The 27,078-nt window shown below is 47.4% G+C and overlaps 1 protein-coding gene across 3 annotated transcripts in view; it reads right to left on the reverse strand.

Annotated features, from left to right (window-relative positions):
* The window catches only part of LOC135531818 (mitochondrial adenyl nucleotide antiporter SLC25A23-like), a 28,875-nt gene extending 2,775 nt beyond the window's left edge, over positions 1 to 26,100 (reverse strand). The window contains exons 1-10 of one of the 3 annotated variants that reach the window (XM_064959612.1): positions 24,949 to 26,100; positions 15,617 to 15,740; positions 15,244 to 15,331; positions 11,901 to 12,012; positions 11,193 to 11,351; positions 9,990 to 10,163; positions 3,919 to 4,032; positions 3,518 to 3,685; positions 1,550 to 1,697; positions 827 to 1,206 (exon numbers count right to left, since the gene is read on the reverse strand). In XM_064959612.1, the coding sequence (XP_064815684.1) occupies positions 1,019 to 1,206; positions 1,550 to 1,697; positions 3,518 to 3,685; positions 3,919 to 4,032; positions 9,990 to 10,163; positions 11,193 to 11,351; positions 11,901 to 12,012; positions 15,244 to 15,331; positions 15,617 to 15,740; positions 24,949 to 25,146 (1,473 nt within the window). In that variant the 5' untranslated portion in view covers positions 25,147 to 26,100 and the 3' untranslated portion in view covers positions 827 to 1,018. Of the gene's footprint in view, positions 1 to 826; positions 1,207 to 1,549; positions 1,698 to 3,517; positions 3,686 to 3,918; positions 4,033 to 9,989; positions 10,164 to 11,192; positions 11,352 to 11,900; positions 12,013 to 15,243; positions 15,332 to 15,616; positions 15,744 to 24,948 lie in introns of those variants that run through there. The other 2 variants (XM_064959607.1, XM_064959613.1) reach the window with 2 other exon arrangements.
* Between the last annotated feature and the right edge of the window lie 978 nt (positions 26,101 to 27,078).

A 27,078-nucleotide genomic window follows, 5' to 3' on the forward strand; every position in this document is an offset into this window, starting at 1 on the left:
TCCTCCCTCATCTGCATCTCTCCACCCTCCCTCCTCCCTCATCTGCATCTCTCCACCCTCCCTCCTTCCTCATCTACATCTCTCCACACCCCCTCCTTCCTCATCTGCATCTCTCCACCCTCCCTCCTCCCTCATCTGCATCTCTCCACCCTCCCTCCTTCCTCATCTGCATCTCTCCACCCTCCCTCCTTCCTCATCTGCATCTCCACCCTCCCTCCTTCCTCATCTGCATCTCCACCCTCCCTCCTTCCTCATCTGCATCTCCACCCTCCCTCCTTCCTCATCTGCATCTCCACCCTCCCTCCTTCCTCATCTGCATCTCCACCCTCCCTCCTTCCTCATCTGCATCTCCACCCTCCCTCCTTCCTCATCTGCATCTCCACCCTCCCTCCTTCCTCATCTGCATCTCTCCACCCTGCCTCCTTCCTCATCTGCATCTCTCCACCCTCCCTCCTTCCTCATCTGCATCTCTCCACCCTCCCTCCTTCCTCATCTGCATCTCTCCACCCTCCACCCCTCCTCATCTGCATCTCTCCACACCCCCTCCTTCCTCATCTGCATCTCTCCACCCCCCCTCCTTCCTCATCTGCATCTCCACCCTCCCTCCTTCCTCATCTGCATCTCCACCCTCCCTCCTTCCTCATCTGCATCTCCACCCTCCCTCCTTCCTCATCTGCATCTCCACCCTCCCTCCTTCCTCATCTGCATCTCTCCACCCTCCCTCCTTCCTCATCTGCATCTCTCCACCCTCCCTCCTTCCTCATCTGCATCTCTCCACCCTCCCTCCTTCCTCATCTGCATCTCTCCACCCTCCACCCCTCCTCATCTGCATCTCTCCACCCTCCCTCCTTCCTCATCTGCATCTCTCCACCCTCCCTCCTTCCTCATCTGCATCTCTCCACCCCTCCTCATCTGCATCTCTCCACCCTCCCTCCTTCCTCATCTGCATCTCTCCACCCCTCCTCATCTGCATCTCTCCACCCTCCCTCCTTCCTCATCTGCATCTCTCCACCCCTCCTCATCTGCATCTCTCCACCCCCAGGACTTTCCTCATGTGTTCATAGACTACGTAGGAGATGCTGACGGCGGGGATGACTTTCAGGAAGTTGGGGGCGATGCCGCGGTAGAGGCCAGCCACGCCCTCCTGGGTCACAATGTTCTGGAACAGACCTAGCATGGAGAGCTGAGGGCCGCCCTTCACAGAGGCTGGAGGAGGAGAGGAGGAAGAGGAGAGAAGAGAGAGCGGATGCACACATGGGGAAAAGTGACAGGTAGATAAATCTAGTTTAATGTTACCCCCTCTCACACACCCACAGCCCCCCACCCCTATCTCCCCCTCTCACACACCCACAGCCCCCCACCCCCACCTCCCCCTCTCACACACCCACAGCCCCCCACCCCCATCTCCCCTCTCACACACCCACAGCCCCCCCACCCCCATCTCCCTCTCTCACACAGCCCTCCCCCCCCCCACCTCCCCCTCTCACACAGCCCTGCCCCCCACCTCCCCCTCTCACACAGCCCTGCCCCCCACCTCCCCCTGTCTCACCCTGTGCCTGCATGCGTGTTCTGACCAGAGCCAGAGGGTAACTGGCTAGTTGACCACAGGTACTGGACATGGTTCCACACCCCACTAACACCACAACACCTGGGTCTGCTGAATCTGTGTGCCTCGCTAGCCACGCATTCTTCATAGTCTGGGAGAGAGGAAGTAGAGAGAGGGGAGAGAGAGAGAGAGAGGGAGAGAGAGGGGAGAGAGAGAGAGGGGGAGAGAGAGAGGGAGAGAGAGAGGGGACAGAGAGAGGGGAGAGATGGGAGAGAGGGGGAGAGAGGAAGTAGAGAGAGGTGGGGGGCAGAGGCAGAGGGGGAGAGAGGAAGAAGAGAGAGAGGAGAGAGAGAGGGGGAGAGAGATGGTGAGAGAGAGAGAGGGCGAGGAGAGAGGGAGAGAGAGAGGGGGAGAGAGATGGGGAGAAAGAGTGTAGAGAGAGAGGGGGGAGAGAGTGTAGAGAGAGAGAGGGAGAGAGAGATGGGGAGAGAGTGTAGAGAGAGAGATGGGGAGAGAGAGAGGGGGGGAGAGTGTAGAGAGAGAGAGAGGGGGGGAGAGTGTAGAGAGAGAGAGAGGATGAGAGAGAGGGGGAGAGAGGGGTGCAGGAGAGGGGAGAGAGAGAGCAAGAGGGGAGAGAGAGAGCAAGAGGGTAGAGAGAGAAGGGGAGAGAGGGGGTAGAGAGAGAGAGGTAGAGGAGAGAGAGGGAGGGTGAATAAGAGAGGGTAGAAAGAGAGGGAGGGAAGAGAGAGAGGGTGAGAGAGAGAGAGACATTACCAACTACATCAGTGATATATTCCCCCTCACTCACACCCTCCCCCATACCCCCCCACACACACCCTCCCCCATTCCCCCACACACACCCTCCCCCATTCCCCCCTCATACACACCCTCCCCCATCCCCCCCACACACACCCTCCCCCATTCCCCCTCACACACACCCTCCCCCATTCCCCTCTCACACACACCCTCCCCCATTCCCCCCATACACACCCTCCCCCATTCCCCCTCACACACACCCTCCCCATTCTCCCCCACACACACCCTCCCCCATTCCCCCCACACACACCCTCCCCCATTCCCCCCCACACACCCTCCCCCATTCCCCCCCCACACACCCTCCCCAATTCCCCCTCACACACACCCTCCCCCATTCCCCTCTCACACACACCCTCCCCCATTCCCCCTCACACACACCCTCCCCCATTCCCCCCATACACACCCTCCCCCATTCCCCCTCACACACACCCTCCCCCATTCCCCCCCCACACACCCTCCCCCATTCCCCACACACACCCTCCCCCATTCCCCCTCACACACACCCTCCCCCATTCCCCCCACACACACCCTCCCCCATTCCCCCTCATACACACCCTCCCCCATTCCCCCCCACACACCCTCCCCATTCCCCCCTCACACACACCCTCCCCCATTCCCCTCTCACACACACCCTCCCCCATTCCCCCCATACACACCCTCCCCCATTTCCCCCTCACACACACCCTCCCCCATTCCCCCTCACACACACACCCTCCCCCATTCCCCCCTCACACACACACCCTCCCCCATTCCCCCCTCACACACCCTCCCCCATTCCCCCCACACACCCTCCCCCATTCCCCCCCACACACCCTCCCCCATTCCCCCCTCACACACACCCTCCCCCATTCCCCTCTCACACACACCCTCCCCCATTCCCCCCATACACACCCTCCCCCATTTCCCCCTCACACACACCCTCCCCCATTCCCCCCTCACACACACACCCTCCCCCATTCCCCCCTCACACACACACCCTCCCCCATTCCCCCTCACACACACCCTCCCCCATTCCCCCCCACACACACACCCTCCCCCATTCCCCCTCACACACACACCCTCCCCCATTCCCCCTCACACACACCCTCCCCCATTCCCCCCACACACCCTCCCCCATTCCCCCCACACACCCTCCCCATTCCCCCCCACACACACCTCGTAGACGGCGAGGTCGATGCCAGCGTAGGGTATGATGCCTATGATGTTGGGTACATATCCTTTATAGAAGGCCATGATGCCCTCCCTGTGGAGGATCTGTCTGGCACAGTCTAACACACTGGTGTACTGGCCTGTCTTCCCCAGGGTCAGACGAGTCTTCAGGACCTGGGGGAGGGAGGGAGGGAGGGGGGGGTTTGTTAGTGGATGTGGGAGAAATATTGTTTTTCCACATCAATGTATATGTGTGCATACAAGTGTGTGAATTTGTGTATTTTCGAGTGTGTGTGTGTGCTGAAGTGCATGCGTAAATGTGTTTATTTTCGTGTGTGTGTGTGTGTGTGTGTATTTTAATGTGTGTGTTTATGTGTATTTTTGAGTGTGAGTTTGTGTGCTCTAACCTCCATAGGGTAGATGGCTGTCTGAGCAGTAGCTCCTGCTAACGACCCAGCTACAAACCTCTCATGAACCCTCAGAGGTCCCCTCTCCTTACTGCCACGCATCCATCTCTTGATCTACAGAGCGAGAGACAGAGAGAGAGAGAGAGAGAGAGAGAGTGAGACAGAGAGAGAGAGCGAGACAGAGAGAGAGGGAGAGTCAGAGAGACAGAGAGAGGGAGAGTCAGAGAGAGCAGTGGATGATGATGTGAAAGTAACAGGTGTCAGAAATATCATGAACAGGATGATGTAGTGTAGTGTAGTGTAGTGTAGTGTAGTGTGGTGTAGTGTAGTGTGGTGTAGTGTAGTGTAGAGTAGTGTAGTGTGGTGTAGTGTAGTGTAGAGTAGTGTGGTGTAGTGTAGAGTGGTGTAGTGTAGTGTAGTGTAGAGTGGTGTAGTGTAGTGTAGTGTAGTGTAGTGTAGTGTAGTGTAGTGTAGTGTGGTGTAGTGTAGTGTAGAGTAGTGTGGTGTAGTGTAGTGTGGTGTAGTGTAGTGTAGAGTAGTGTAGTGTAGTGTAGAGTAGTGTAGTGTAGTGTAGAGTAGTGTAGTGTAGTGTAGTGTAGTGTAGTGTAGTGTAGAGTAGTGTGGTGTAGTGTAGTGTAGTGTAGTGTAGTGTAGTGTAGTGTAGTGTAGTGTGGTGTAGTGTAGTGTAGAGTAGTGTGGTGTAGTGTAGTGTGGTGTAGTGTAGTGTAGAGTAGTGTAGTGTAGAGTGGTGTAGTGTAGTGTAGTGTAGTGTAGTGTAGAGTAGTGTAGTGTAGTGTAGTGTAGTGTAGAGTAGTGTGGTGTAGTGTAGTGTAGTGTAGTGTAGAGTAGTGTAGTGTAGTGTAGAGTAGTGTAGTGTAGTGTAGTGTAGTGTAGTGTAGTGTAGAGTAGTGTAGTGTAGTGTAGTGTAGTGTAGTGTAGTGTAGTGTAGAGTGGTGTGGTGTAGTGTAGTGTAGTGTAGAGTAGTGTAGTGTAGTGTAGTGTAGTGTAGTGTAAAGTAGTGTAGTGTAGTGTAGTGTAGTGTAGTGTAGTGTAGAGTAGTGTAGTGTAGAGTAGTGTAGTGTAGAGTAGTGTAGTGTAGAGTAGTGTAGAGTAGAGTAGTGTAGTGTAGTGTAGTGTAGAGTAGTGTAGAGTAGTGTAGTGTAGTGTAGAGTAGTGTAGAGTAGTGTAGTGTAGTGTAGTGTAGTGTAGAGTAGTGTGGTGTAGTGTAGTGTAGTGTAGAGTAGTGTAGTGTAGTGTAGTGTAGTGTAGAGTGGTGTGGTGTAGTGTAGTGTAGTGTGGTGTAGTGTAGAGTAGTGTAGTGTAGTGTAGAGTAGTGTAGTGTAGAGTAGTGTAGTGTAGTGTAGAGTGGTGTAGTGTAGTGTAGTGTAGTGTAGAGTAGTGTAGTGTAGAGTAGTGTAGAGTAGTGTAGTGTAGTGTAGTGTAGAGTAGTGTAGAGTAGTGTAGAGTAGTGTAGTGTAGTGTAGAGTAGTGTAGAGTAGTGTAGAGTAGTGTAGAGTAGTGTAGTGTAGTGTAGAGTAGTGTAGTGTAGTGTAGAGTAGTGTAGTGTAGTGTAGTGTAGAGTAGTGTAGTGTAGTGTAGAGTAGTGTAGAGTAGTGTAGTGTAGTGTAGTGTAGAGTAGTGTGGTGTAGTGTAGTGTAGTGTAGTGTAGAGTAGTGTGGTGTAGTGTAGTGTAGTGTAGAGTGGTGTAGTGTAGTGTAGTGTAGTGTAGAGTAGTGTAGTGTAGTGTAGAGTAGTGTAGTGTAGAGTAGTGTAGTGTAGTGTAGAGTGGTGTAGTGTAGTGTAGAGTAGTGTGGTGTAGTGTAGTGTAGTGTAGTGTAGTGTAGAGTAGTGTGGTGTAGTGTAGTGTAGTGTAGTGTAGTGTAGAGTAGTGTAGTGTAGTGTAGAGTAGTGTGGTGTGGTGTAGTGTAGTGTAGTGTAGAGTAGTGTAGTGTAGAGTGGTGTGGTGTGGTGTAGAGTGGTGTGGTGTGGTGTAGTGTAGTGTAGTGTAGTGTAGAGTAGTGTAGTGTAGTGTAGAGTAGTGTGGTGTAGTGTAGTGTAGTGTGGTGTAGTGTAGTGTAGAGTAGTGTAGTGTGGTGTAGTGTAGTGTAGAGTAGTGTAGTGTGGTGTAGTGTAGTGTAGAGTAGTGTGGTGTGGTGTGGTGTAGTGTAGTGTGGTGTAGTGTAGTGTAGTGTAGAGTAGTGTGGTGTAGTGTGGTGTAGTGTAGTGTAGAGTAGTGTAGTGTAGTGTAGAGTAGTGTGGTGTAGTGTAGTGTGGTGTAGAGTGGTGTAGTGTAGTGTAGTGTAGAGTAGTGTGGTGTAGTGTGGTGTAGTGTAGTGTAGAGTAGTGTAGTGTAGTGTAGAGTAGTGTGGTGTAGTGTAGTGTGGTGTAGTGTGGTGTGGTGTAGTGTAGAGTAGTGTAGTGTAGTGTAGTGTGGTGTAGTGTAGTGTAGAGTAGTGTAGTGTAGTGTAGAGTAGTGTGGTGTAGTGTAGTGTAGAGTAGTGTAGTGTAGTGTGGTGTAGTGTAGTGTGGTGTAGAGTAGTGTAGTGTAGAGTAGTGTAGTGTGGTGTAGTGTAGTATGGTGTAGTGTAGAGTAGTGTAGTGTAGAGTAGTGTAGTGTAGTGTAGTGTAGAGTAGTGTAGTGTAGTGTAGTGTAGTGTAGAGTAGTGTGGTGTAGTGTAGTGTAGTGTAGAGTAGTGTGGTGTAGTGTAGTGTAGTGTAGTGTAGTGTAGTGTAGAGTAGTGTGGTGTAGTGTAGTGTAGTGTAGTGTAGAGTAGTGTGGTGTAGTGTAGTGTAGTGTAGTGTAGAGTAGTGTGGTGTAGTGTAGTGTGGTGTAGTGTAGTGTAGTGTAGTATAGTGTGTAGTGTAGTGTAGTGTAGTGTAGTGTAGTGTAGTGTAGTGTAGTGTAGTGTAGTGTAGTGTAGTGTAGTGTAGTGTAGAGTAGTGTAGTGTAGAGTGGTGTAGTGTAGTGTAGAGTAGTGTGGTGTAGTGTAGTGTAGTGTAGTGTAGAGTAGTGTGGTGTAGTGTAGTGTGGTGTAGTGTAGTGTAGTGTAGTGTAGTATAGTGTAGAGTAGTGTGGTGTAGTGTAGTGTAGTGTAGTGTAGAGTAGTGTAGTGTAGAGTGGTGTGGTGTGGTGTAGAGTGGTGTGGTGTGGTGTAGTGTAGTGTAGTGTAGTGTAGAGTAGTGTAGTGTAGAGTAGTGTGGTGTAGTGTAGTGTGGTGTAGTGTAGTGTAGAGTAGTGTAGTGTGGTGTAGTGTAGTGTAGAGTAGTGTGGTGTAGTGTAGTGTAGAGTAGTGTGGTGTGGTGTAGTGTAGTGTGGTGTAGTGTAGTGTAGTGTAGAGTAGTGTGGTGTAGTGTGGTGTAGTGTAGTGTAGTGTAGTGTAGTGTAGAGTAGTGTGGTGTAGTGTAGTGTGGTGTAGTGTAGAGTGGTGTAGTGTAGTGTAGTGTAGAGTAGTGTGGTGTAGTGTAGTGTAGTGTGTGGTGTAGTAGTGTAGTGTAGTGTAGAGTAGTGTAGTGTAGTGTAGTGTGGTGTAGTGTGGTGTGGTGTAGTGTGGTGTGGTGTAGTGTAGAGTAGTGTGGTGTAGTGTAGTGTAGTGTAGTAGTGTAGTGTAGTGTAGTGTAGTGTAGTGTAGAGTAGTGTGGTGTAGTGTAGTGTAGAGTAGTGTGGTGTAGTGTAGTGTGGTGTAGTGTAGTGTGGTGTAGTGTAGTGTGGTGTAGTGTGGTGTAGAGTAGTGTAGTGTAGTGTAGAGTAGTGTGGTGTAGTGTAGTGTAGTGTGTAGTGTAGTGTGTAGTGTAGTGTAGTGTAGTGTAGTGTAGTGTAGTGTAGTGTAGTGTGGTGTAGTGGTGTAGTGTAGTGTAGTGTAGTGTAGTGGTGTAGTGTAGTGTAGTGTAGTGTAGTGTAGTGTAGTGTAGTGTAGTGTAGTGTGGTGTAGTGTAGTGTAGTGTGGTGTAGTGTAGTGTGGTGTGGTGTAGTGTAGTGTGGTGTGGTGTAGTGTAGTGTAGTGTGGTGTGGTGTAGTGTAGTGTGGTGTAGTGTAGTGTAGTGTAGTGTGGTGTAGTGTAGTGTAGTGTGGTGTAGTGTAGTGTGGTGTGGTGTAGTGTAGAGTAGTGTGGTGTAGTGTAATGTGGTGTAGTGTAGTGTGGTGTGGTGTAGTGTAATGTGGTGTAGTGTAGTGTGGTGTAGTGTAGTGTAGAGTAGTGTACTGTGGTGTAGTGTAGTGTAGTGTAGTGTAGTGTGGTGTAGTGTGCGGTGTAGTATGGCGTGGTGTAGTGTAGTGTAGTGTAGTGTAGTGTGGTGTAGTGTAATGTGGTGTAGTGTAGTGTGGTGTGGTGTAGTGTAATGTGGTGTAGTGTAGTGTAGTGTGGTGTAGTGTAGTGTAGTGTGGTGTAGTGTGTGGTGTAGTGTGGTGTAGTGTAGTGTGGTGTAGTGTAGTGGTGTAGTGTAGTGTAGTGTAGTGTAGTGTGTGGTGTAGTGTGTGGTGTAGTATGGCGTGGTGTAGTGTAGTGTGGTGTGGTGTAGTGTGGTGTGGTGTGGTGTGGTGTAGTGTAGTGTAGTGTGGTGTAGTGTAGTGTGGTGTAGTGTAGTGTGGTGTAGTGTAGAGTAGTGTACTGTGGTGTAGTGTAGTGTAGAGTAGTGTAGTGTAGTGTGGTGTAGTATGGTGTAGTGTAGTGTGGTGTAGTGTAGTGTAATGTAGTGTAGTCTAGTGTAGTGTAGTGTAAAGTAGTGTAGTGTAATGTAGTGTGGTGTAGTGTAGTGTAGTATGGTGTAATGTAGTGTAGTGTAGTATGGTGTAGTGCTGTGTAGTGTAGTGTGTTGTAGTGTGGTGTAGTATGGTGTAGTGTGGTGTAGTGTGGTGTAGTGTAGTGTAGTGTAGTGTGGTGTAGTGTAGTGTAGTGTAGTAATGTAGTGTAGAGTAGTGTAGTGTGGTGTAGTGTAGTATGGTGTAGTGTAGAGTAGTGTAGTGTAGAGTAGTGTAGTGTGGTGTAGTGTAGAGTAGTGTAGTGTAGTATGGTGTAGTGTAGTGTAGAGTAGTGTAGAGTAGTGTGGTGTAGTGTAATGTAGTGTAGTGTGGTGTAGTGTAGTGTAGTGTGGTGTAGTATGGTGTAGAGTAGTGTGGTGTAGTGTAATGTAGTGTTGTGTAGTGTAGTGTAGTGTGGTGTAGTATGGTGTAGTGTAGTGTGGTGTAGTGTAATGTAGTGTAATGTAGTGTAGTGTAGAGTAGTGTAGTGTAGTGTAGTGTAGTGTGGTGTAGTATGGTGTAGTGTGGTGTAGTGTAATGTAGTGTAGTGTAGTGTAGTGTAGTTGTCTGTGGCTCCCAGTCCCGCTCTGTAGTGTAGTGTAGTGTAGAGTAGTGTAGTGTAGTGTAGTGTGGTATGGTGTAGTATGGCGTGGTGTAGTGTAGTGTAGAGTAGTGTAGTGTGGTATGGTGTATTATGGTGTAGTGTAGTGTAGTGTGGTGTAGTGTAGTGTAGTGTAGTATGCCGTAGTGTAGTGTAGAGTAGTGTAGTGTGGTGTAGTGTAGTGTAGTGTGGTGTAGTATGGTGTAGTGTGGTGTAGTGTAGTGTAGTGTGGTGTAGTATGGTGTAGTGTAGTGTAGTGTGGTGTAGAGTAGTGTAGTGTGGTGTAGAGTAGTGTAGTGTAGAGTAGTGTAGTGTAGTGTAGTATGGTGTAGTGTAGAGTAGTGTAGTGTGGTGTAGTGTGGTGTGGTGTAGTGTAGAGTAGTGTGGTTTAGTGTAGTGTAGTGTAGAGTAGTGTAGTGTAGTGTAGTGTGGTGTAGTATGGTGTAGTGTAGTGTGGTGTAGTGTCGTGTAATGTAGTGTAATGTAGTGTAATGTAGAGTAGTGTAGTGTGGTGTAGTGTAGTGTGGTGTAGTGTAGTGTAGTGTAGTGTAGTGTAGTGTAGTGTAGTGTAATACAGTGTAGTGTAGTGTAGTGTAGTATGGTGTAGTATGGTGTAGTGTGGTGTAGTGTAGTGTAGTGTGGTGTAGTGTGGTGTAGTGTGGTGTAGTGTAGTGTAATATAGTGTAGTGTAGTGTAGTGTAGTTGTCTGTGGCTCCCAGTCCCGCTCCACTCCACCTGTTCGTAGGCCCAGAACTTGATGGCGGTCTCAGGGGCGATCTTCATGACGTTGACCCCGTTGCCCCTCCACAGGGAACTGAACCCCCCCTCCTTCACCATGGCCCTCAGCCCACTGATCATGTTCCCCACCCCAAGGGCCCCTGCAGGGTTCCCCGGGGTCGAGCCATGCACCTGGGGGGACACAGGCACAGTGTATCAGGAGGGGTGTCCTAAATGACACCCTCTTTAATACACTGTTTTGGACACACCCTTTAGACACTCTTATTCAGACCTGACTAGTCGATCATGTCATGTAATATTACGAGCCCAATCATGAACACATGATTTACAGTACACAAGTTAGATAACCACTCTGTAGTTAGAATCTTTCAGTGGTGATACTTCACATCCCCACCAGGTGGCGCTGAATACACATCTCCACCTCAGGACCAGATCTAGGAACAGTTTACCTTCCCCCTATCCTCACCTCAACCTTAGAGGAGGCATGTGAAGCTGAACTCCTCTCCTCTCCCCTCCTCTCCTCTTCCCTCCTTTCCTCTAGTCTCCTCCCCTTTCCTCTCCTCCCTTCTCCTCTAGTCTCCTCCCCTCTCCTCTAGTCTCCTCCCCTCTCCTCTCCCCTCCTCTCCTCTCCCCTCCTCTCCTCTCCTCTCCCCTCCTTTCCTCTAGTCTCCTCTCCTCTCCCCTCCTTTCCTCTCCTCTCCTCTCCTCTCCTCTCCTCCCCTCTCCTCTCCCCTCCTTTCCTCCTTTCCTCTAGTCTCCTCCCCTTTCCTCTCATCTCCTCCCTTCTCCTCTAGTCTCCTCCCCTCTCCTCTCTTTTCCTCCCCTCTCCTCTCTTTTCCTCCCCTCTCCTCTCCTCTCTTTCCTTCTCCTCCCCTCTCCTGTCTTTTCCTCCCCTCTCCTCTCTTTTCCTCCCCTCTCCTCTCCTCTCCTCTAGTCTCCTCCCCTCCCCTCCCCTCTCCTCTCCTATACTCTCATAATGCCTGCTCCCCTCTCCTTCCCTCTCCTCTTATCTTCCCTCCTTTCCTCTAGTCTCCTCCCCTTTCCTCTACTCAACTCTACCTTCCTCTCCTCTCCTCCCCTCTCCCCTCTTTTCCTCTCCTCTCCTTTCCTCTCCTCTAGACTCCTACCCTCCATTCTCCTTTTCTCTCCTCTCCCCAAATTCCTCCTCTCCTCTTCTGTCCTCTCTTCACTTCTCCTCACCTGCAGGAAGACTTTAAGGCGGTCCAGTGGGGCGGTGCCGGTCCGGGAGACTGATCCTGCCATAGCTCCAGCCATCAGCTGTCTCCAGACGAACCCTGACTTCTTCTCCTGCTCGGAGAACTCATCAGGACAGGTCAGGTTGTCTCCTATGTCCAGCATCTAGACAGAGAGAGAGGGGGGAAGGAGGGAGAGATAGGAGGGACGGGGGAGAAGGGAGACGTAGGGATGGAGGGGGGAGGAGGGACAGGGGAGGAGGGAGAGGTAGGGGGAGGGAGGGAGAGGTCGGGATGGAGGGGGAGGAGGAAGAGGTCGGGATGGAGGGGGAGGAGGGAGAGGTAGGGATGGAAGGGGAGGAGAGAAAGGGAGAGGAAGCGGGAGGGGGGAGGAGGGAGGGGGAGTCATTTGACAATCTACTTAGTTACTAAACAACAAAGTTGTCAGACTGGTATCGAGGCTACATCTCTGCTGGGTTTCCTGTGTGTGTGTGTCTGTGTGTGTGTGTGTGTGTGTGTGTGTGTGTGTGTGGTGTGTGTGTGTGTACGTGTGTGTGAACGTGTGTGTGTGTGTGTGTGTGTGTGTGTGTGTGTGTGTGTGTGTGTGTGTGTGTGTGTGTGTGCGTGTGTGTGTGTGTGTGTGTACGTGTGTGTGTACGTGTGTGTACGTGTGTGTGTGTGTACATGTGTGTGTGTACGTGTGTGTGTGACTCACATGAGAGTGCTTCCAGTAGCGAGAGATGTCTTCCAGACTGTGTATGGGGTTGAACAGGAAGTGATCTCGCCACTCATCCCAGTCGATGGTCATGTTACCATCCCTGTCAATACTGACCAGAGACAGAGAGAATGTTACACATAGCACGACACGTACACACACACAGACGGACACACACACACACACACACACACAAACACAGACGGACACACAGATGGACACACTAGGGCTGACTCCATTTAGTGGACTGGTGGATTGTTCGGGTTGACAGGCTGTTGGTCGACCGACATTTCTTGAGTACAGCAGTAGCACGTTAGTATATCTTGTTTTTGTTCAAGACACCGTCTGATTGGCTCCTGTCTCAGTGGACTAATCCATTGTGGAGGCCGTGGGGGTGGCACAGTCCATCACTCTAAGACATGTGATACTGAAATTGAATATGGTTATATTATGTTAAAATAATGGTGCAACAATAATAAATCGAATATTATTTCATAACAAAGGTTCTTTCTCCCGCGTTGGATACGGTCGCTGTCCGCGGTTCTGAAACATAATCGTCAGTGAGCCGTAGAATTGGCACCTTTCCCTGACAACAAGTTAACCAGCATATTGGGATTGAGAACAATGTGGCCGAAGCAGCAGCAGAGACGAGGAAACAGCCCTTTAGCCCTGAGCCTAATTGTCTAAGAAAATTGAGGAGAGAGGAAACTATTTAACTAGATCTATAATCAATAGCCTAACTGTTAAATGTCCCAGGCTTTATCAATCATCCATATACATCTCTCCAGAAATAAGACAGATCCTGCTTCTGTCCCCTGTCTGAGTGTTTGTTTAACAGCCTACTGATTCCATGAGCATTCCAACTTTAAAATAACCTTATTCTAATTACAGTGCCTTGCGAAAGTATTCACTTCATGATTGTGTCATTTAGGTCAACATTGGATCATTCAGAGATCCTCACTGAACTTCTGGAGAGAGTTTGCTGCACTGAAAGTAAAGGGGCTGAATAATTTTGCACGCCCAATTTTTCAGTTTTTGATTCGTTAAAAAAGTTTGAAATATCCTATAAATGTCGTTCCACTTCATGATTGTGTCCCACTTGTTGTTGATTCTTCACAAAAAAAATACAGTTTTATATCTTTATGTTTGATGCCTGAAATGTGGCAAAAGGTCGCAAAGTTCAAAGGGGCCGAATACTTTCGCAAGGCACTGTACATCTCTCCAGAAATAAGACAGATCCTGCTTCTGTCCCCTGTCTGAGTGTTTGTTTAATAACCTACTGATTCCATGAGCACCAGGCCTCATGCAACGGCAAAATGTTGGATAAAGTCATTTCACAGATTCGTCTGTTTTTCATCTTTGCTATGCTGTAATAAAGGCTTTACAAGTGTTTTCCGTTAGAACAGACTGGTATTACTTGTACTTTATTTAGTGTTGTTTACACTGTTCCAAACAGGCAGAACAAAATATATTGTAATCTAACAGCACCTGTTTGTCACACATAATAAACACACAGCTCTAACACACAGGTCTAACACACAGCTCTCGCTCCTAAACCTTCCTTTTTCCTGGATCTCCTGTAGTCTCCACAACTTAGTCAAATGTCTTCCACAGATCTGACTTCCACTTTCCCGCCTGAGCAACCAGTAAACATTAGACCGCTTCCAGCTTCATTTTCACGTCCTCCGCATCCATTTTGCTGTCACGTGTTACTGTGTTTGGAGTTTGTTATAACCGATTTATTGATGTGATTATGATAGGCTAGAGGTCAAGTCCTATTGGTCACATGCATGCGATGCTCACATGTTTCATGTAAAGAAAGCAAGGGTTGAGGGAATAGGGAATGTTGTTCCTAATAGGAACAAGGGTTGAGGGAATAGGGAAAGTTGTTCCTAATAGGAACAAGGGTTGAGGGAATAGGGAATGTTTTTCCTAATAGGAACAAGTGTTGAGGGATTAGGGAATGTTGTTCCTAATAGGAACAAGTGTTGAGGGATTAGGGAATGTTGTTCCTAATAGGAACAAGGGTTGAGGGAATAGGGAATGTTGTTCCTAATAGGAACAAGGGTTGAGGGAATAGGGAATGTTGTTCCTAATAGGAACAAGGGTTGAGGGAATAGGGAATGTTGTTCCTAATAGGAACAAGGGTTGAGGGAATAGGGAATGTTATTCCTAATAGGAACAAGGGTTGAGGGATTAGGGAATGTTGTTCCTAATAGGAACAAGGGTTGAGGGAATAGGGAATGTTGTTCCTAATAGGAACAAGGGTTGAGGGAATAGGGAATGTTGTTCCTAATAGGAACAAGGGTTGAGGGATTAGGGAAAGTTGTTCCTAATAGGAACAAGGGTTGAGGGATTAGGGAATGTTGTTCCTAATAGGAACAAGTGTTGAGGGATTAGGGAATGTTGTTCCTAAAAGGAACAAGGGTTTAGGGATTAGGGAAAGTTGTTCCTAATAGGAACAAGGGTTGAGAGAATAGGGAATGTTGTTCCTAATAGGAACAAGGGTTGAGGGAATAGGGAATGTTGTTCCTAATAGGAACAAGGGTTGAGAGAATAGGGAATGTTGTTCCTAATAGGAACAAGGGTTGAGAGAATAGGGAATGTTGTTCCTGAACAAATTAGATTATTTCGTTAACAGAACTTTTCAGTCAGAAACTAAATGGCTGAGATGACGTCACAGCTTCAGCCCAGACAGACAATAAACTCAGCTGTGCTGTTGTGCCTTTTCTCTGCAGTAGGGAGGAGAGAGAGACAACGTGCACCAGTCACACAGACACTTCAACACAGTGTGACCATCGGGCTCTTTCTTCAGTCATTTGTGCATCTTAATTATTTAGTCCAAACAGTGTGCTTAAAGCATCAGACAAGCTCAGTGCAACATGTAGTTGGTTGTATTCAAACACATTCAAACAGTGTGCTTAAAGCATCAGACAAGCTCAGTGCAACATGTAGTTGGTTGTATTCAAACACATAGGGGGCGTGTCTGTCTATATATGGAAAAAGAAGTTTCAACATTTCAACCAATCGATTGGTCAAAAGAACAGGACGACTCTCGGTCGACCAAGACAACCCTAGAAGACATACACATGCATGGACCGACGCAAACACACACACACGGATGGACGAACACACACACACACACACACACACACACACACACACAGAAATAATCATGCAAACTCACACTCACAAACATAAAAGTATAGTTGTCCGACAACTCCAATTGTAGAATACAAAGCCATCCTACAACTAATACTAGATTGTGCAATTACAGCATAGATATAACCAGAGTAGACTGTATCATTATAGCGTAGATATGAGTAGAGTAGATTGTACAGACCTCTTCATGATCGTGGCAGCCTCCTTCAGACTCACAGCTATTCCCAGAGTTTGAAGGGACTGCTGAATCTCTGATACATCTATCTCGCCTGCAAACACAGTATCCACGTCAGAGTTGGTGTGTGTATTAGATTGTGTGTGTTTTGATTGCGTTTCTCGGTGTGTATTTTATTCACATACCGTACGTACGTACGCAACACCAGAACCCAGTGAGCTTTGCCAAATTGGCTTTATTGTATATTTACATCGAGTTACGAATTGTGGGTCTGCTCACGTCTGCGTATTTTGTCTGAACAACTACAGAGGATGTCCATGTAGCTCACTGTAATTCTGGAGCGCGCACGTAAGACGGGTTCATGTTTATCTTTCCAAACCGTCGTTGTTGCGGTCCAGGCTGAGGAACATGAGTCGCAGCTCTTCCTCGTGGGAGCGGAGGTACTGCCTGAACTCCTGGAAGTCCAACTCTCCATCATTGTTGCTGTCCCCCTCCTTGACAATCTGCTGGGGAGGGGGCACAGAAGGGGGTGGAGGAGCGGTGGAGGGGCAGAGGTGGTGGTGGAGAGGGGGGTGGAGAGGAGGAGGAGGTGGTGGGGTTGAAGAGATGAGGGAGTGGAAAGGTGGGGGGGGGGGGCACAGGGTGGAAGGGTGGAGAGGGAATGGAGAGATGTGAGGCGAGGAGAGAGAGAGGAGATGTGGGGGAGGAGGAGATGGAGAGATGTGGGGTAAGGAGAGAGAGAGGAGGTGGGGGAGGAGGAGATGGAGAGATGTGAGGCGAGGAGAGAGAGAGGAGATGTGGGGGAGGAGGAGATGGAGAGATGTGAGGCGAGGAGAGAGAGAGGAGATGTGGGGGAGGAGGAGATGGAGAGATGTGGGGTGAGGAGAGAGAGAGGAGGTGGGGGAGGAGGAGATGGAGAGATGTGGGGTGAGGAGAGAGAGGAGCGGTGGGGGAGGAGGAGATGGAGAGGAGGTAGAAGAGTTGCCAACATGGTTAAGAACAGGAGGAAGTGGTGGATGGAACGTTAATGTGGAGGTGAATTCAGAACAGCAGGAAGTGGTGGATGGAATGTTAATGTGGAGGTGAATTCAGAACAGCAGGAAGTGGTGGATGGAACGTTAATGTGGAGGTGAATTCAGAACAGCAGGAAGTGGTGGATGGAACGTTAATGTGGAGGTGAATTCAGAACAGCAGGAAGTGGTGGATGGAACGTTAATGTGGAGGTGAATTAAGAACAGCAGGAAGTGGTGGATGGAACGTTAATGTGGAGGTGAATTCAGAACAGCAGGAAGTGGTGGATGGAATGTTAATGTGGAGGTGAAAAGGGGGGAAGAAGATACAAAAGCCAGACGGATGCAAAGACAAGAAGCAAAATCAATACACTGAAACTGACAGACAACCTGAGAAACACAGTTACAAACCACTCTGAGGTCAATCCGGGGTCAGTCACATTACATCACAGACACATTGACATTCCATACATTCCAAATGGTACCCTACATAGTACACTACTCTAGACCAGAGACCATTCCTCCTATATAGTACACTACTCTAGACCAGAGACCATTCCTCCTATATAGTACACTACTCTAGACCAGAGACCATTCCTCCTATATAGTACACTACTCTAGACCAGAGACCATTCCTCCTATATAGTACACTACTCTAGACCAGAGACCATTCCTCCTATATAGTACACTACTCTAGACCAGAGACCGTTCCTCCTATATAGTACACTACTCTAGACCAGAGACCGTTCCTCCTATATAGTACACTACTCTAGACCAGAGACCATTCCTCCTATATAGTACACTACTCTAGACCAGAGACCATTCCTCCTACATAGTACACTACTCTAGAACAGAGACCATTCCTCCTACATAGTACACTACTCTAGACCAGAGACCATTCCTCCTATATAGTACACTACTCTAGACCAGAGAACGTTCCTCCTATATAGTACACTATTCTAGACCAGAGACCATTCCTCCTATATAGTACACTACTCTAGACCAGAGACCATTCCTCCTATATAGTACACTACTCTAGACCAGAGACCATTCCTCCTATATAGTACACTACTCTAGACCAGAGACCATTCCTCCTATATAGTACACTACTCTAGACCAGAGACCATTCCTCCTATATAGTACACTACTCTAGACCAGAGACCATTCCTCCTATATAGTACACTACTCTAGACCAGAGACCATTCCTCCTATATAGTACACTACTCTAGACCAGAGACCGTTCCTCCTATATAGTACACTACTCTAGACCAGAGACCATTCCTCCTATATAGTACACTACTCTATGACTCAGCCGGAGATCAAACTCCCAACCTTTCAATCTCAGGATGGCCACTGAGTTGGTCCTTTGACCGTAGCATACGGCAAGAAGTAGTGCACTATATAGGGAATAGGGTGCCATCAGAGACTCAAGCCGATGTTTGTTAGTCATGGACACAGTAGGCCTGCTCTATAAATCTAGTCCTTCACACAGCTCCAGTCAACCTGTCTGTTTACCAACCTCCCACCAGCCCTACTCCCTCGTTAACAACAGTGCATTATTCTCACCTGCAGTGAGGCAGCGCACACACACACACACACACACACACACACACACACACACACACACACACACACACACACACACACACACACACACACACACACACACACACACGTTGCCATAGGTAACCCCAGGCCACAACTAACATTCCACAGGAAGAGGAGGAGGGGGAATGGGGGATGAAGAGTAGGAAGAGGGCAAAGGAGATAGGGAATGGAAGAGGACAATGAGGAGGACAGGACTGGAGATGAGGAAGATGAGGAGAGGAGAGAGAGAGAGAGAGACAGAGAAAAGACAGAGAGAGAGAGAGAGAAAAGACAGAGAGAGAGAGACAGAGAAAAGACAGAGAGAGACAGAGAAAAGACAGAGAGAGAGAAAGCATGGAGAGAGAGAGACAGACAGAGAAAAGACAGAGAGAGAGAAAGCAAGGGGAGAGAGAGAGAAAGCATGGAGAGAGAGAGAGAGAGAGACAGAGAAAAGAGATAGCGTGAGTGGGAAAGGTTAAATGCTTTCTCGGCTTACCAACTCTCTCCTTGAACTAAAATAGGCAACGTGTACTCTCACCGACACACATGAACACAGACAGAACACCACGGTGTGTTTGTCTGCTACACTCTTTCTGCCAAGAAAAACAGCCATAAACTGATAGCGGGAGGTGGGTGTGTGTGTGTGTGTGTGTGTGTGTCAACAGTAACACATTCAAAGTCAACAGTAACACATTCAAACACACAAACCAATGCCCTATAACTCTCCAACAGAATGGTGATTTAGTAGACTTAATATAATGAAGTGGCTGAGGATCTGACTTCTCATTTAAAGTGCTGTAATACATATATTTCTACATTTTATATTTAACACATCACAACAAGAGAGACACCACAACACTACATAAAGAGAGACCCCTACACTACATAAAGAGACCACAACACTACATAAAGAGAGAAACCACAACACTACATAAAGAGAGAGACCACAACACCACATAAAGAGAGACCACAACACTACATAAAGAGAGACCACAACACCACATAAAGAGAGAAACCACAACACTACATAAAGAGAGAGACCACAACACCACATAAAGACAGACACCACAACACTACATAAAGAGAGACCCCTACAGTACATAAAGAGAGACCACAACACTACATAAAGAGAGACCACTACACTACATAAAGAGAGACCACTACACTACATAAAGAGAGACCACAACACTACATAAAGAGAGACCACAACACTACATAAAGAGAGACCACAACACTACATAAAGAGAGACCACTACACTACATAAAGAGAGACCACAACACTATATAAAGAGAGACCACTACACTACATAAAGAGAGAGACCACAACACCACATAGAGAGAGAGAGAGACCACTACACCACATAGAGAGACACCACAACACTACATAAAGAGAAACACCACAACACTACATAAAGAGAGACACCACTACATAAAGAAAGACCAATACACTACATAAAGAGAGACCACTACACTACATAAAGAGAGACCAGTACACTGCATAAAGAGAGACACCACTACATAAAGAGAGACCACTACACTACATAAAGAGACACCACTACCTACAGAGAGACACCACTACATAAAGAGAGACACCACTACATAAAGAGAGACACCACTACCTACAGAAAGACACCACTACATAAAGAGAGACACCACTACATAAAGAGAGACCACTACACTACATAAAGAGACACCACTACCTACAGAGAGACACCACTACATAAAGAGAGACACCACTACATAAAGAGAGACACCACTACATAAAGAGAGACACCACTACCTACAGAAAGACACCACTACATAAAGAGAGACACCACTACCTACAGAGAGACACCACTACATACAGAGAGACACCACTACCTACAGAGAGACACCACTACCTACAGAGAGACACCACTACCTACAGAGAGACACCACTACCTACAAAGAGACACCACTACCTACAGAGAGACACCACTACATAAAGAGAGACACCACTACATAAAGAGAGACACCACTACATAAAGAGAGACACCACTACCTACAGAGATACACCACTACATAAAGAGAGACACCACTACCTACAGAGAGACACCACTACATAAAGAGAGACACCACTACCTACAGAGAGACACCACTACCTACAGAGAGACACCACTACCTACAGAGAGACACCACTACCTACAGAGAGACACCACTACATAGAGAGAGACACCACTACCTACAAAGAGACACCACTACCTACAGAGAGACACCACTACATAAAGAGAGACACCACTACCTACAGAGAGACACCACTACATAAAGAGAGACAACACTACATAAAGAGAGACACCACTACCTACAGAGAGACACCACTACATAAAGAGAGACACCACTACATAAAGAGAGACACCACTACCTACAGAGAGACACCACTACATAAAGAGAGACACCACTACATAAAGAGAGACAACACTACATAAAGAGAGACAACACTACATAAAGAGAGACACCACTACCTACAGAGAGACACCACTACATAAAGAGAGACACCACTACCTACAGAGAGACACCACTACCTAAAGAGAGACACCACTACATAAAGAGAGACACCACTACATAAAGAGAGACACCATTACCTACAGAGAGACACCACTACCTACAGAGAGACACCACTACCTACAGAGAGACACCACTACATAAAGAGAGACACCACTACCTACAGAGAGACACCACTACCTACAGAGAGACACCACTACCTACAGAGAGACACCACTACCTACAGAGAGACACCACTACCTACAGAGAGACACCACTACATAAAGAGAGACACCACTACATAAAGAGAGACACCACTACCTACAGAGAGACACCACTACCTAAAGAGAGACACCACTACATAAAGAGAGACACCACTACATAAAGAGAGACACCACTACCTACAGAGAGACACCACTACCTACAGAGAGACACCACTACATAGAGAGAGACATCACTACCTAAAGAGAGACACCACTACATAAAGAGAGACACCACAACACTACATAAAGAGAGACACCACTACCTACAGTAAGACACCACTACCTACAGAGAGACACTACTACCTACAGAGAGACACCACTACACAAAGAGAGACACCACTACCTACAGAGAGATACCACTACCTACAGAGAGACACCACTACATAAAGAGAGACACCACTACCTACAGAGAGACACCACTACATAAAGAGACACCACTACCTACAGAGAGACACCACTACCTACAGAGAGACACCACTACATAAAGAGAGACACCACTACATAAAGAGAGACACCACTACCTAAAGAGAGACACCACTACCTACAGAGAGACACCACTACCTACAGAGAGACACCACTACCTACAGAGAGACACCACTACATAAAGAGAGACACCACTACATAAAGAGAGACACCACTACCTACAGAGAGACACCACTACCTACAGAGAGACACCACTACATAAAGAGACACCACTACCTACAGAGAGACACCACTACACAAAGAGAGACACCACTACCTACAGAGAGACACCACTACCTACAGAGAGACACCACTACATAGCGAGAGACACCACTACCTACAGAGAGACACCACTACATAAAGAGAGACACCACAACACTACATAAAGAGAGACACCACTACCTACAGAGAGACACCACTACATAAAGAGAGACACCACTACCTACAGAGAGACACCACTACCTACAGAGAGACACCACTACCTACAGAGAGACACCACTACCTACAGAGACACCACTATCTACAGAGAGACACCACTACACAAAGAGAGACACCACTACCTACAGAGAGACACCACTACATAGAGAGAGACACCACTACCTAAAGAGAGACACCACTACATAAAGAGAGACACCACAACACTACATAAAGAGAGACACCACTACCTACAGAGAGACACCACTACCTACAGAGAGACACCACTACATAAAGAGACACCACTACCTACAGAGAGACACCACTACCTACAGAGAGACACCACTACCTACAGAGAGACACCACTACCTACAGAGAGACACCACTACCTACAGAGAGACACCACTACCTACAGAGAGACACCACTACATAAAGAGACACCACTACCTACAGAGAGACACCACTACCTACAGAGAGACACCACTACATAAAGAGAGACACCACTACATAAAGAGAGACACCACCACATAAAGAGAGACACCACTACCTACAGAGAGACACCACTACCTACAGAGAGACACCACTACCTACAGAGAGACACCACTACATAAAGAGAGACACCACTACCTACAGAGAGACACCACTACCTACAGAGAGACACCACTACCTACAGAGAGACACCACTACCTACAGAGAGACACCACTACATAAAGAGAGACACCACTACCTACAGAGAGACACCACTACCTACAGAGAGACACCACTACCTACAGAGAGACACCACTACATAAAGAGAGACACCACTACCTACAGAGAGACACCACTACCTACAGAGAGACACCACTACCTACAGAGAGACACCACTACATAAAGAGAGACCTAAGACAACATATGCAGTACAGTAGTAGGCCAGGCCTATACCCCCTGTTCCCCAAATGGAGCCCTATATTCCCTATGTAAAAGGAATACGGTTCTATTTGGGACACAGTCTTTACTGTGAGCAGTGTTTGACTTGGGCAGGAGTTTACCGGAGCTGAGGACCGGCGCCTCAGGATTATATACTGCTTGAGGTCATGCACCTCTCTTACCTATAATAGCCTATACACACATATATTAGCTTAGAAATATAGTGGAGTTTCTGCATCTACTAAACTAAGGTTATACCAAGGATCATTTTGCTACTTGATTTAGAATTTTAAGACCCCTCGTAGTATCAAAATAATATATGATAATTTTTTTGATGAAACATACAAACACATTGGATAACAGATTCACTACATGGAACAACAGATAGTCCCCCCCCCAAAAAAAATAATAATAAGTTTGTTTGAAGTATCTCGGAGTATATCTGAGAGATATATGGCCAAACCAGTCAGACGATACAGACTATTCTGTAACAAGACCAATTTTGGGGATATATTCTCATATTCTGACAAATACCGCTCAACCTCTGCCACTTTTCACCTCAGATGTGGAGGTGAGACACTGGCAGATGCAGTAGATTGCATCCAATGCAAAAACAAAAAGAAGACAGATTTTGATGAGGTATTAAACAGACCATTTTATTTTCAATGGTTAACCGCCTGAGTGAACTCTCTTTGTCTATAGACCTACATCCCATCGCAGTCAGAGTTCAGCCAGAGGTCAGATGTAGTTGCTTCACATTCCAATAATTCATCAATAATGGTGATCATTGATCAGTTATTGATCTGTTCAGTGAGATGATTCAGCTCAGGGGGTTACCTAGCTATCTTCATATAGCCTGGTGCTCTCAGGGGGTTACCTATCTATCTTCATATAGCCTGGTGGTCTCAGGGGGTTACCTATCTATCTTCATATAGCCTGGTGGTCTCAGGAGGTTACCTAGCTATCTTCATATAGCCTGGTGCTCTCAGGGGGTTACCTATCTATCTTCATATAGCCTGGTGCTCTCAGGGGGTTACCTATCTATCTTCATATAGTCTGGTGCTCTCAGGGGGTTACCGATCTATCTTCATATAGCCTGGTGCTCTCAGGGGGTTACCTATCTATCTTCATATAGCCTGGTGGTCTCAGGGGGTTACCTATCTATCTTCATATAGCCTGGTGCTCTCAGGGGGTTACCTATCTATCTTCATATAGCCTGGTGGTCTCAGGGGGTTACCTATCTATCTTCATATAGCCTGGTGCTCTCAGGGGGTTACCTATCTATCTTCATATAGCCTGGTGGTCTCAGGGGGTTACCGATCTATCTTCATATAGCCTGGTGCTCTCAGGAGGTTACCTATCTATCTTCATATAGCCTGGTGGTCTCAGGGGGTTACCTATCTATCTTCATATAGCCTGGTGCTCTCAGGGGGTTACCTATCTATCTTCATATAGCCTGGTGGTCTCAAGAGGTTACCTATCTATCTTCATATAGCCTGGTGGTCTTAGGGGGTTACCTATCTATCTTCATATAGCCTGGTGGTCTCAGGGGGTTACCTATCTATCTTCATATAGCCTGGTGGTCCCAGATGTCTTAGTGCTTTTGCCAGCTCCATTGCTGTCATTGTCAAGACATGTTTGGCATGATAGCACAAACTGACTGGCACTCAGGCTACCTTCGTATAGCCTATACCAGGGATGGGCAACTGCAGGCCCTGATTGGTGTCAAATGTTTGCCCCCAGCTGACACACCTGACTCCAATTATCATTTCATCATCAAATCAAACTTTATTCGTCACATGTGCAGAATACAACAAGTGTAGACCTTACCGTGAAATCTGTACTTACAAGCTCTTAACCAACCAGGCAGTTCAAGAAGAGTTACTGAAAATATTTACCAAATAAACTCATGTAAATAATAATAAAAAGTAACACAATAACATAACAATAACAGTACGGAGTCAGTATGCAGGGGTACAGATCATGATCGTCAGTGTAAATTGTAATTCGTTTAAGCAGCTGTGTTTGCTGGGGATGGTGGAAAGGTGTGACACCACTCAGCCCAGAGGACTGGAGTTGCCCACCCCAGGCCTATACTGTGGAGTTGACCCGCCCTGCTCTTGTCTGAGCCTAATACAGTCAAATACATATCCAAACTACCCACAGCAGACTACTGCCTGGCCTGTAGAGGAGTCGAATAGAGTAGAACAGAACAGAGTAGGATAGTAGAACAGAACAGAGTAGGATAGGATATGGAAGAGGAGAAAAAAAGTATGGGTGATGCAGATACACGGGGGAATCCTCATCAGTGACATCACACACACACACACACACACACACACACACACACACACACACACACACACACACACACACACACACACACACACACACACACACACACACACACACACAACATGCGTTTAGTGGCTGGTGATGGCTAGGGGGAACCCCACCGTATGAGTTTAGGCTATAGCCAAACGTTTCACGTAAAAAAACGTAATTCGTGATCATCATCAAGGTATACCGAATGACAGCCGAGTTGCTGCCCGGGCTCGTTGGCTGCTTACCCGGTCCACCGCGCGGCGGGAGAGCCCACGTTTCGCCAATCCCACCCGGAGCTCGTGGATATCGATGACTCCATCACTGTTCAAGTCCAGTTCGTTGAACAGTTCCACCCATCGCTTCTCCCTCTCTGGGTCGCCATCCTCCTGGCAGCGGGCCTGGGTCCTCCAACCCCGGGGGATCCGAGCCCCCGGCGGACCCATGCGTGGTGACGGTTGGCTGCGTCGGTTAGATCCCGGTGGAATAGCCTATAGAGTCATCGGCGTCCGATGTCCAAATCAGGATAGATGTGTTGTTGTTGTAATATTCAGGCTCCTCAGTCAGTAAATCACTCGGGAGAAGGACAGACAGATGTGCAGATTAAAAACAATCGAACGGTGGACCTCACGACGCGCTCCCATTCGCGGTCATGCTATACATGTTACACATCATCTCAAAGTTTTAACACCCGTTTTTATACCGAAATTGGTTGTAAATAGTTGTTTATTTATCCGTCAAGAAACCAGGAAGCGACGGTAACCTAACATAGTAGTAAAGACAGAAAGCCCTTCCTTCTTTCGGTGCTTTAGAACGGAGCGCGGCAAACTGCCAGAACCGAAACCTTAATCCAGTGTCAAATTAATCTCCGTAATGGATATGCCCGAGACGTTTACAGATTAGGCCTGTACATGTCGTCCTCTTGTTTTTTTGGGACGCACACCAACCCCGGGGGTTTGAAATGCACCGTCCTGACGTTACGATCCGTCAGAATGTGACAGCAAATGCGCGCTTTGCAGCGTTGCAAATAGTTGGTCCGTGTCGGGTCGCTGTCATGCGAAGAAAATATTATCTAGGCCAATGCTGCTAATGTATCCTTGCTTCACGTCAGAAACCGTCGCAGTCGCGTCAACTGAGAAAGCGAAGCGTCGAAGGAATGTGTTGTCTTGAGTCTGCGCCGTAGCCTAGCCCTCTGTAGACTACCAGGGACACGCATTTAGTTCAGTCCCCACACACAAGGACCCAAGGTGAATTGAAAAACACTGTTGAAACGGTCTCGTAGGCAATGGTGGGACTCGCTCTCATAATACAATCCGGAAATTTCGTAGTAATAGTTCTATGACAGTTGATTGACATTGTACATTTTCTATACCACATGTTGTAGACCATATGATGTTTTCTTTCAGTACATTATTAATCGCTCTGTTGGACTGATGTCAGGAATGGCCCTTTATAAACCATGTTTGCAACAATAACATGGTCCTGTGTTGCAGTAACACACACAGATAAGGGCCGCACACACACTCAAATAAAGTCAAGTGGCCTTCTCAAACAAATGTCCAGCACACACCCAGTCACCTGTTCCAACTAGTCACACATGTTACAACTAGTCAGCTGTTACAACTAGTCACACCTGTTACAACTAGTCACCTGTTACAACTAGTCACCTGGTACAACTAGTCACACCTAACCATCTGGCTTATCAACTAGTCACCTGTTACAACTAGTCACACCTGTTACAACTACTCACACCCAACCATCTGGCTTATCAACTAGTCACCTGTTACAACTAGTCACACCTGTTACAACTAGTCACCTGTTACAACTAGTCACCTGGTACAACTAGTCACACCTGTTACAACTACTCACGCCCAACCATCTGGCTTATCAACTAGTCACCTGTTACAACTAGTCACACCTGTTACAACTACTCACGCCCAACCATCTGGCTTATCAACTAGTCACATGTTACAACTAGTCACACCTGTTACAACTAGTCACACCTGTTACAACTACTCACACCCAACCATCTGGCTTATCAACTAGTCACCTGTTACAACTAGTCACACCTGTTACAACTACTCACACCCAACCATCTGGCTTATCAACTAGTCACATGTTACAACTAGTCACACCTGTTACAACTAGTCACATGTTACAACTAGTCACACCTGTTACAACTACTCACGCCCAACCATCTGGCTTATCAACTAGTCACCTGTTACAACTAGTCACACCTGTTACAACTAGTCACACCCAACCATCTGGCTTATCAACTAGTCACCTGTTACAACTAGTCACACCTGTTACAACTACTCACGCCCAACCATCTGGCTTATCAACTAGTCACATGTTACAACTAGTCACACCTGTTACAA

The sequence above is a fragment of the Oncorhynchus masou genome, chromosome 5 (genome assembly GCF_036934945.1).
Source record: "Oncorhynchus masou masou isolate Uvic2021 chromosome 5, UVic_Omas_1.1, whole genome shotgun sequence".
NCBI lineage: Eukaryota > Metazoa > Chordata > Actinopteri > Salmoniformes > Salmonidae > Oncorhynchus > Oncorhynchus masou.